We start from the raw sequence: 11,880 nt of genomic DNA, 5'->3' as shown, positions 1-11,880 counted from the left end.
GCAGGGGAAGGGCCCTTCTGAGAGTACAGAAGCAACATTGGCTGCAAGAAAAAGACACGGAGCAGCACATTCACGGGTAGGGGAGAGATGTCAGCAACTTCTTACCATAAAGAAAAACATAGCTATCAGACACTGAGATGGGACAGGTGAGCAGAGAATCGCTTCAAACCTACCTGGTGAACAAGTCATGGGGCCGGACCCGCTCTTGCTGAACAGACACTCAGCATCAAGAGGCAAAATTACAGTCACGGGCTTTGCACGTAGCAGCCATGGCTGCAAATCAATCAACACCAACGCGAGAGAAGCAGAAGCAGCCACTCCCTCCAGCATAGAAACGAGCAAAGGGCACTGGGTGGAGAATTTATTTGTCTGCATCCTGACCCCTACACATGTGGACGGCAGTGACATTTAAACAAGGCTTCAGAGACAGTGTATGCAGCGGTGTGTAATATAAATACGACATAACAAGACATGACATTTGAAAACATGGACCGAATAATCAGTGCAACAAAAAGGATCAATCCCAATGGAGACAGAAAAGTTCTGCTGAGCATTCAGGCTCTGCAAGAGACAGATTGAGTTCAGGTTATACACAGAGAGACTAGAAATGAAGAAATCTCCTCCTTGGGACAAGATATTTGCTATTCATCTTTATTAGTATGATTGCTCTCTATAAATCTCTTCATTTTCAAAGCTAATTCTGAGAAAAGTAGCATAAGGCACATACAAAGAAATACTTTTGTCATATCACAAAGAGAAGTTCTATATTTTGAAATTTTTTCAGGGTATTAGAAGGTCTATTCATTCAGAGCAAAAAATTAAGCAAAGGCCACAAATGTCAGCCCCATGAAGGTGTGCATGTGCTATCTTCACATTTGATTTCATGTTGATATGATTAAGCAGGTATATGCATGGAGATCTAACCGTGTCGGATCATACAATTCCTCGGTGAACCCTGGATGTACTGACAGACGTGTGCTAGCTTCGGGCCAAAGCATTTTGTTGAATTTGGTTTGTGGGAAGAGAGTTGAAATGGTGCTTCGTGGCTTGGGTTTCCTAAAAGAAAGGGAAAATATTAGGGAGAAGACTGTTAACGAGAGACAGAGAATGTTTATCAAAAACTGAACTCTTCAACATTCAATCAAGGGAAGTATTGCTTTTTATTCCAGAAACCACTACTCGTCAAGTGCAAAGAAAGGAAATTAATTTTTTCTCATGGAAAACCAAATGATGTTTATATCCTTTCTCTGTGCTAAACTATCAAACATAGAAGGAAGTTGATATCTTCCACAGACGTAGAGAACAAACTTATGGTTACCAAGGAGAGAAGGAGGGGCTGGGACTAATTGGGAGACTGGAATTGACATATATACACCGCTATGTATAAAATAGTTAACTAATGAGAACCTACGGTATAGCACAGGGAACCCTACTCAATGATCTGTGGTGACCTAAATGGGAAGGAAATCCAAAAAAGAGTGGATATATGTATACGCATAGCTGATTCACTTTGCTGTACAGCAGAAACTAACACAACGTTGTAAAGCAACTATACACCAATAAAAATTGATAAAAAATTTAAAAAATTTTAAATGCAAAAGGAATTGAGAATGATTAACAGGGAAGTGTTAAGTAAATACTAAGCAGATATTATCGTAAAAGGGATGTAGACATTGTCTCCTAATACTGGTAGGGATGTCTGTGGGCCGTTTCTCTTATAATTTTGAAATTAAATAGTCATAAAATACCATTGCTTCAGGCAAGAAAATGTAAGAATGTAAAAAAAATAAAGACATAAGAGCCTTTGGAAATAAATTGGATTTCAACATTAAAAAAAAAAGAAGGAAGTTGACACCTTCAATTATAGTTTCCCCACCGCATTTTCATGGAAAATGGAGAGGTGAATTTATAACTTAGTCCTGGGGGAGGAAATTGAAATGGTCCACAGCTAGACTGGAGGACAGTATTAAGCAGCAGCCTGTAAGGAGACAGAACTCAGTCTCAGACTATACACTGTTTCTCCTGGGGCATCAATTTAGCATCAATTTCAAACAAGGAAATGAAAAATGTTTCATAGTTCCATTCATTGCCACAGTCCTAGAACCATCTTTTCAAATAAAATGCCTGGCAGATCCATGAGCTATGAGATGGGTTTGTCTTTAGACACTGAATGGTCTGCCCAGTGAAATGCCTTATTGCGCAGCCATGTTGCATTTTCAAGAAGGACATTGGATCTCTCCGGGGGCCGGGAGTGGGTTTTAGGAAGCTGTCTGATTCCCTCCTTCAGTGTCAGGCATTTTGACCTCATGACAAGTATAGTAATTCCAAACTAGAAGCCATCAGAGAAACAGTCAAAATGGGCTGGCCACAGCGATATATGCCTCTTTTTTTCCCCATAATCAGCCTATCAAGCCATCTGGCTACGTGAAGGATTCCCTCTCAGCTGTGTCATTTCACATTCAACATTTTTTTATAATTACATTAAAATTGAATAATTTTAAAAGAACTTTACAAACGGAGTGAATGGAAATGAATTTAAACAGTATTTATGAGTCTTTTACTGTTGGGGGAGTTGGTATAATGATAAATATTGCCATATTTTCCTTTCCCATCATTCTTCAGATAAAATTTCTAAAAGTAAAACTCGCCAGTTTTCTTTCTGGCCAAAACTGAGCCCCTATTCATTCCTTAGAAATGGGGTTAGGGACACTAATCAGACTGACAGCAGACTGCTCAATAGTAATTTTTTATTTTCTTTTATTTAGAAGAAAATAAAAAATAAAGAAAGGAAATGGGATCACTTCCAAAAGGACAATCATTGGCCCTAAAATAGATGTCTATGTGTCCACAACGTGAAAGAAACCACCTAGGAAAACATCAAATGATGGGCTGGATTTGCTTTGTAATTTGAATAAAGGAGTGATGAAACTTTCATGGTCCGATAATAAAATGCGATGGCTACTCCCACCAGCTCCAAGATTTCCTAAAAATATATTCATTTTTAATAGTAGTATTTTATGTATAAGTGTAAGTAAATTAAGAGGGGAGATTCTAATATTCAAATCGGTCTTTGGTACATAGAGCAGAGCTGTTTGTTAGCCGATATTTACAAGCACTGGGGATTTCTTTTTCTTGATCCAGCGGAAGCCTTTTGTCCGCCCTTCACTAGGCAGGCTCCAAGTGTGACCGCAGACCTTAACTGAAGACCTGCTGTGTGTCCAGCGCTCACTCCGTCATCCTCCTCTTCTTCCTGCTCCCCTGATATCAACAGCCCCCAAATCTATCTTACATGTTTCAGCGGAGGCATAATATGGACAGAAAGGAGACTAAAATTTTTTTAATTTAAATTAACAAGAACACTTATGGCACCAGAGCAAACTGTAAGCCTCACTGCCCTAGAGAATAAACAGCTGCCTTGGTTGCAAGGTCAAATAAAAAAGGTCAATAAAAACTAAAATAAATAAATAAATAAAATTAAATTTAAAAATAAAATTAAAAAGGTCAATAAAAACATAACATTTACATGGGTATTTGCTAACTGTCTGTTAAACCAGATATTTTTATAGCTCTTAATGATCTTTTGATGTTTTCATACCTACCGTCTTATCTGTATGGCCCACAATATTTGAGCATTTCCCCTGTGATCTCAATATCCACTATCATTATCTTATTAATATATTTATGTGGCACTCACCAGACTATTAAGAAGTACATAATTCTTTTTTAATGGTCAGTATAAGTTTAAAATTACAAGGCAGCACTATGGAGAACAGTATGGAGGTTCCTTAAAAAACTAAAAATAGAACTACCATACGACCCAGCAATCCCACTACTGGGCATATACCCTGAGAAAACCATAATTCAAAAACAGTCATGCACCACAATGTTCATTGCAGCTCTATTTACAATAGCCAGGACATGGAAGCAACCTAAGTGTCCATCGACTGATAAATGGATAAAGAAGATGTGGCACATATATACAATGGAATATTACTCAGCAATAAAAGAAACGAAATTGAGTTATTTGTAGTGAGGTGGATGGATCTAGAGTCTGTCATACAGAGTGAAGCAAGTCAGAAAGAGAAAAACAAATACCGTATGCTAACACATATATATGGAATCTAAAAAAAAAAAAGGTTATGAAGAACCTAGGGGCAGGACAGGAATAAACACGCAGATGTAGAGAATGGACTTGAGGACACAGGGAGGGGGAAGGGTAGCTGGGACAAAGTGAGAGAGAGGCATGGACATATATACGCTACCAAATGTAAAATAGATAGCTAGTGAGAAGCAGCTACATAGCACAGGGAGATCAGCTTGGTTCTTTATGACCACCTGGAGGGGTGGCACAGGTAGGGTGGGAGGGAGATGCAAGAGGGAGGAGATATGAGGATATATGTATATGCATAGCTGATTCACTTTCTTATAAAGCAGAAACTAACACACCATTGTAAAGCAATTATATTCCAATAAAGATGTTAAAAAAAAATTACAAGGCAGCAAGTGTACCTGTCAAAGTTACCTCAAGTGACTTCACCATATTCCAAAGTGTTTCCACATGAGTGTTTGGGCTAATATTGAATAAACGAATATTTTGATATAAATCAATGAATATAATTGAATAAGTGTAATATCAAGCACTTATCGTTGAATCTCTAGTAGCAATATCTTTTTTCATGAGCAGCCAGCTCTGTGGTATTTTTAGGTTGTAATTTATTGCCATTGTCATGAACATCGATTGTAAACTCTCCTATGGATACGTAAGTATGTTGGTCAGTAAAGGAGTCCATGTGATAGAACGCTGATAACACAACACGTCCTGTGCTTCCACTTAAATAAAGAGGAAGAGGAGGGAGCAAGTACAAAACAAACTCTTCCTCACCTCAAAGTTATGCTTTTTCCTAGAAATCATACCAACCACAGGCCTTTCTCGCCCTAGCGCCCAAGAAACGGGTCCGGTAGAGTTCACCAGCCCTGCGGCTCCAGGAAGGGGCAGCCCAGGGCCTCGGGAAGACAGACAAATAGATCGAATTGAAATCCACTTCTATCACCAAGTGAAATGTGCTCTACATGGCAGACTGTAATAAGCAAACCTTCAACCCCAGAGCGATGTGGCTACCTGGACAAGTGGAAGAATAAAGCATGAAAAGGCCTAAGAATCTTCTTCCTCTTCTCCTTCTTCCTCTTCTCCTTCTTCTTCTTCTCCTGGCCCCTCCTCTTCTCCTTTCTCAGCTTCCTCTTCCTCCGCTTCCCCTTCTGCTCCCTCCGCAGTTATTTCTTCCGTCTTATTCTAACAAAAATTACATTATTATTGAAAAGTGTAAGGTCAACAGATACAGTAAGGAAAAGAGTGCAAAACATCAGACTAGAGTTGAGGGCCTCCTACACACCCCACCCGACACACACGCGCGCGCACACACACACACACGCAAAGACATCATCTTCCTAAACACAGACCCCACAGGCTGGGATGGTTCTGCAGGGCAAAGCATTCATTCTAACAGGTTTCATGACTCCCCTTAAGCATATAGTCTTTACTCATATTAACAGACTGCTCTCATCTTGTTGCCTTTAAAAATTCAGAAGGCAGTTGGAAGAATAAAATACAAAAAGGATCTCAGCAAATAGAATTTTGTCAGAAAAGATGAAGGTTTTAAATGTATACGCTGGTTATATTTGTTATAGCAAGCTAATTTCTTGAAGCCAAAGTTATCAGTAACCTACATATATAATCTGAAACTACTTTCAAATTAATAATACATTTGTCTTATTTTTATATATAAAAATGGGATTTTAAATAATGGAAGCTTATCTAGTAAGAGAGAAACTAAAGAAATTATTATTGGAAAGATATATAGATAATGAAAAGTCACTGTATGGAATAGGCTAAAAATAACTTTTAGGTCTAAGAATAGGGATTAGTTTGATAAAATAATATTAAAAATAATGAAGCAGATCTATATTTACCATCCCCCAAAAAACATATAGATTAATTACATGAACAAAAATAGATTACAGAGCGTATTCATCCAAGTTTGATAAATATGTGTATGCGTATGTAGCTAGTGGTTGTCTCTGGGTAACGTGGTTATAAGATATTTTTATTTTCTGTTTTTATCTGTATTTTCTAAATTTTCTATAAAGATTATGAATTTTTTGTAATTTCAAAAATCAACAGAAGTTTTGGGAAGGAGTTTCTTTTGACCTTTGGGACCTTATTTAATGTTGATGATCTTCCACTGAAATACCTAGACAATACCTGTGACCTTTGGTAAATATTCTCTCTGTCGAGTTTTCATTTTTAATTTAGCCCTCTGATTAGCATTTTTAAATGATTAACCCAAAAATGTTCAAAAACAATATTCTTAAAAGTCTTGATTACAATAAAGGTCACTGAGATTTAACTAACATGAGAGGATGGAATAGAAGTAGAGGAATCCGAGAATGTCACTTTGGACCTGCCCCCAGAATCCACTAACATCCTCGGAAAAGATTCATCCTCACATTCACATGATGCCATCCTTGTCAGGGGTTAAAGTGAAAAGTCCCCAACACCCAGCTAAGAAAGTGCAGATTCCACAGGCAAGCGGCAGGGTGAGAATCTCAGTCCTGCTTCACTGTGACACATGTACCTCTTCCCCATTGTCAGCAAAAGGGGAAACAGCATGCTGACCTTGCCATGCTCAATTAATGAAAATTGTCATAAAGTTCCTCACCATGGGGTCCTCCCCCAGTGCCTGTGAGGAAGCAAAACAAAATTTCTCAAACAAAAAAGACACCATTCTTTGAAGCTTTCACGATAAAACCAGTAGAATTTGAGTGTTTCAACAAGCAGGGAAAGAATGGGAAAGGAGAGGATTCATCTGTGAAAACTTAGATTGAGTTAAAGACTGTCCTCGGTCTTGGCAGCCTGCTCTTTCTCCTTGCTCATTTTCTATTACTCATTTCCATCACCAAAAGAAACTTAAAAGCTCTTTTTCTTTCAACCAACTGCAAGTTCCTAATGTAAAATAAATATGATTGTGTTGGAGATTAGACGGACTTTTTATCATGAGCATCAGAACAGTAGGAGTTCTTGTCTTGACCTCTACTTGGCAACACATGGATCACCTAGAGCCAATGTTCTAATCCAGTGGTTCTCAGCCTTGGAGTATCAGAATCACCTGAAGGGCTTCTCAAAGCAATCTGCTGCCGGGCTCCACCTCAGGATTTCTGATTCAGTAGTTGGGGGCCAACCCTGAAAATGTGTATTTGTAGAGGTTCCAAGGTGAGGCTGCTACTGCTCTGGGAACCCCACTTTGAGAACCTCTGCTGTAGTCTGTATTCTTTCTCTTAAATCACACTGGTTGATTAAGGCACTGTGAGCCCTGGCAACTAGCAGGTTTGGCATCACCACCCACCAAAGTCTTCACTTACCAGGGTGGGTTATGTTTGTTCCCATGCTGGTGTATCCAAGTTAGTCTTATTGTAATTACACAATTTAAATAAGTATCATGGAAGTCAATGAAATATGAGCATGAAAAGAACTTTTTTCCCTGGGGCTTCCCTGGTGGCGCAGTGGTTGAGAGCCCGCCTGCCGATGCAGGGGACACGGGTTCGTGCCCCGGTCTGGGAAGATCCCACATGCCGCGGGGCGGCTGGGCCCGTGAGCCATGGCCGCTGAGCCTGCGCGTCCGGAGCCCGTGCTCCGCAACGGGAGAGGCCACAACAGTGAGAGGCCTGCGTACCGCAACAACAACAACAAAAAGAACTTTTTTCCCTATGTAAAATTAATGGAGTACTTTGAAAAGACCCATATATGTAAGTCACCTTAAAAACTTGTCATCAAATGATGTGTCATAAAGCTCGGGTGGCAGGGGGGAATCTGAAATCCAAAGAGATTTATGCATTTAGAGTACTTTGCGAGTGCCTTTAAATTTCTGCTCTATTTTTAAAGAAATCAAAACTGGAATTCCTAGACAGGCCAATGAGTATGTTCGTTAGAAAGACAGTGGGTAGTTCTAATCATGGGACTATTATTTAAAGAAAAGACCTTTGTCCTATATCCAAAAAATTGGCAGTAAATATACATTTACATATTTCAAGTTAAAATAAATGTTTAAGGCCTCTACATTTTTATGATTTACGACTTTAATTGAATTATTCAGCTGGTCAACTAGCCTCCAGTTCCAAACATGGGATATGAGGTCTTCCTGGGAATGTTCGTTATTATTTAAGCATAGACCCTATAAACAAACATGTCAGCCAGCCCCCACATAGTTTAAATTGCATGTTACAGAGGATAAATTTTATCCCTTTAAATTTTATCCTTAATAACACTAATACTGTTTTCTAATTTTTCTTTCAATGTTTTAAATGTACTTTTAAATCTTATATCCTCAGTACTCAATTTTTTAATACTTCTTATTTTGTGCAATTCTTAACCTTTTATCTTTGTGAAACTTGATTCCCTTATATTTCAGTTCCTCTTATTCTACCTTTATTCATTAAGATATGTCTTTCTTAAATTCTTTATCTTAAACTGTATATGTTTCTTTTACATTCCTAATTTTAATTCTTTTTATAATCTTTTTCTTTCTCGTTGTTGCTGTTTCCTCTCACGGGCATAGGAAGGACAGCAAAGAGGAAGGCTCTGTCCCAAACAGGCGGAGGCTCTTATTATCTCTCTGTTTGTCTCCATGCGCTCTGTCATCCCCTTCGATCCTGGCTCCCCACAATGAAGATTCTCCACCTCAGCTCTACAGGCAGGCTGAAGGCGTGCTCAGCCCTGGAGGGTCTTATCCATGGGCTGACAGAGGCAGGCTTCTGAAGGTTCAAACACACCACGGGTGATTCTAACACACACCACCAGATGAGAACCACTGTTCTACTATAACCTCAAGTTGGGGAGGCAGGTTAAAAATTCTTCTCAAGGCTCTGCCATCGCCGCCGCTGCTGCCGCCGCGATGCTGTCCCGGTCCCTCTGCCTGTCCCGGACGTTCAGCGGCTCGCTCTCCGCCTTCCAGAAGGGGAACTGCCCTCTAGGGAGACGTTCCCTGCCTGGGATCTCCTTATGTCAGGGACCAGGTTACTCTGACAGCAGGAAGATTGTCATTTACAGCAGTAGTGTCTTCAGGGCTCGCTTTTCCGGAGCTACAGCTGTGTGCGAGGACGATGTACTTGCAGAATCTGTCGCAGAAGGGGATGTCAGGTGGGAGAAAGCTTCACCTCGCAGAAGGTGAAGTGGTTTGTGAGATTGAAACTGACAAGACATCTGTGCAGGTTCCATCACCAGCAAATGGCACGGTTGAAGCTCGTTTGGTACCAGTGCCCTCGCCCTCACAACCTCTCACTAGCAAACCAGTGTCTGCCGTAAAACCCACGGCTGCCCCTGCAGTAGCTGAGCCAGGAGCTGGCACGGGTCTGCGTCCAGAACATCGGGAGAAAATGAATAGGATGCGGCAGCGCATTGCTCAGCATCTAAAGGAGGCTCAGAATACCTGAGCAGCGCTTACCACTTTCAGTGAGATTGACATGAGTAACACCCAGGAGATGGGGGCTCGGCACAAAGATGCTTTTCTGAAGAAACATAACCTCACACTAGGCTTCATGTCGGCATTCGTGAAGGCCTCGGCCTTTGCCTGGAAGCAGCAGCCTGTTGTAAATGCAGCGATTGACGATACAACCGAAGAGGTGGTGTATAGGGATTATATTGACATCAGCGTTGCGGTGGCCACCCCTCGGGGTCTGGTGCTTCCGGTCATCAGGAATGTGGAAACTAGGAATTATGCCGATATTGAGCGAACCATCAGTGAACTAGGAGAGAAGGCCCGGAAGAATGAACTTGCCATTGAAGATATGGATGGTGGTACCTTCACCGTCAGCAACGGAGGCGTTTTGGCTCGCTCTTTGGAACGCCCATCATCAACCCCCCTCAGTCTGCCATCCTGGGCATGCACGCCATCTTTGATAGGCCAGTGGCCGTGGGAGGCAAGTTGGAGATGAAGCCCATAATGTACGTGACCCTGACGTATGATCACCGGCTGATGGATGGCAGAGAGGCCGTGACTTTCCTCCGCAAAATCAAGGCAGCGGTAGAGGATCCCAGAGACCTCCTATTGGACCTGTAGGAGGAAGCCATGTGCCCTACACATCAACCATGCAGGAACTGAAAACCAGCCTTCTCCCTGTCCCCTCACGGGCCCCGGGTTAGCCTGGTGACAGACAGGCATATGCTGTTGTTCTGAAGCAAGGAAACCAGGGCACTATGTATCCAGCAGTCACAGCTCTCTCCTTGGTGTTCCTGCCAGGCTCTCTCCCTCTCTGCACCCTTCTCTTACATTCGAATATCTGATTTCCTTAGGCTTGAGGGAGAGAGCGAGCCTTAATGGATGTTCATTAATATCCCTGCCTTTCCTCCATTAGCCCTCCGCAGAGATAATTTTGCTTCTCCCCCATCCAATATACCACAGGGAAACTGCCGGGGACCACGTGATTAAGTTTCTATCTCTTGAAAGTCTGTTCTCCAGAGACGCCTAGGAGGGCGCTGTGCCCCCCAAGCTCGGAGCAGCCTCTGTCCTGGCTGTGCACGTCCTTACTCGGTTCCTCCCGTGTGGAGGCATTGACCAGAGGCCAGGAGGTGCTGCTTTGCTTCTTAAATGGCATCTTCATTCTCAGCTGTCATTGACTTCAAGCTGCCTCTTCTACCTTTTCCAGGAAGCACAGGCTGGGGGAATCTGGAGGGGCAGGGGATGGGTAGGCAGTGTTGAGGGGGAGGACAGATTCTGAGGTCAGAGGTTATCAATGAGACTGGAGCAGAGCCCAGGCCTGCCCTCACACTCTCCGTCATAGCTCTGTACCAGGAAGACCCATTTTGGCACAAGCACGCCCAGTCGTTGTGGTGCCAACCTTTCCAGACTGCTGGGACCTTTCTACCACATTGTTCTCAACTAGAGCAGATCCTAGCACATCTTGGCAGGGAGACAGTGTGTCCCAACCAAGGGCTGGATGGCGCCTGGCAGAGATTGGAGTGAAGGAGGCTTCCTGTGGACTGGCTCACATTGTCTTGAGCTTTTAAATTCCATTGGTTTAAGCCTGTGAGCTGAAGAAGCAGTTCTGTTCCTTCCTGTATCATGGCCCTTAGGGGGCAGAGCTTTAGCTCTTCCGCCACAGCACACAGGTCTGGGAGAGGATGGATTGTGGTGGAAACCAGCCCAAGATGCCAGTACACAGTGGGGAAACGGCCGATGTCAACTCTGAGGTACTGCCTTGGGTCTGGGCACAATCATTGGCGTTCTTCGGAGCATGGTTAAATGCACACATCCTGTCATGAAAGCTACTGGGCTTCATCGCTTCGTATCCAACTGCATCCAGTCCTGAGGCTGCTGACACTTGACACGGGGAGCCATTTATTTAGTGCAGGATGTCCATATGCATTTTGAGCAAAGAAGCAAGGCTTCGGGGTTGGGGTAGGGGGAAGGGGTGGGAGCCAGTACTGATTGCCTGCAGCATCTCCTATGTCTTCATATTCAGAATTTGTAACTAAAATATTTAAAGAAGCGGATTTTAAATGCAAATTAAAGGGCAAATGTTCCCAAACAGGGTTAAAAAAAAAAAAAGAATTCTTCTCAAGTCGCTACTGCTCCCCTTGTGGGAAGGGATGAATTAGGAGCTCAGGATCGACATATACACACTACTAGGTAAAAACCAGATAACCAGCAAGGACCTACTGTATAGCAAGGAAACTATACTCAATAGTTCATAATAACCTATAAGGGAAAAGAATCTGAAAAAATATATATATATATTCTATATATAGAATATATTGAATATAAATATGGATATATATTATATATATAGATATGGATATATATTTTTTCTATATATAGAATATATAGAATA

At 41.8% G+C, this 11,880-nt stretch overlaps 1 protein-coding gene and 1 pseudogene across 1 annotated transcript in view; one reads left to right on the top strand and one right to left on the bottom strand.

Moving 5' to 3' along the window:
- Nucleotides 1-635: 635 nt before the first annotated feature.
- SH3BGR (SH3 domain binding glutamate rich protein) overlaps nt 636-11,880 on the bottom strand; it is a 64,096-nt gene continuing 52,851 nt past the window's right edge. The window contains exons 7-8 of the mRNA XM_060150951.1: nt 5,120-5,290; nt 636-1,056 (exon numbers count right to left, since the gene is read on the bottom strand). Of these exons, the coding sequence (XP_060006934.1) occupies nt 5,153-5,290 (138 nt within the window). The 3' untranslated portion in view covers nt 636-1,056; nt 5,120-5,152. The remainder of the gene's footprint in view (nt 1,057-5,119; nt 5,291-11,880) is intronic.
- Nucleotides 8,930-10,152, top strand: LOC132520728 (dihydrolipoyllysine-residue succinyltransferase component of 2-oxoglutarate dehydrogenase complex, mitochondrial-like; annotated as a pseudogene).

This window comes from Lagenorhynchus albirostris, chromosome 5, assembly GCF_949774975.1.
Source record: "Lagenorhynchus albirostris chromosome 5, mLagAlb1.1, whole genome shotgun sequence".
NCBI classification, from domain to species: Eukaryota; Metazoa; Chordata; class Mammalia; order Artiodactyla; family Delphinidae; genus Lagenorhynchus; species Lagenorhynchus albirostris.
Note: the sequence above shows the minus strand (reverse complement) of the source record. Positions and strands in the feature narration are given on the sequence as shown.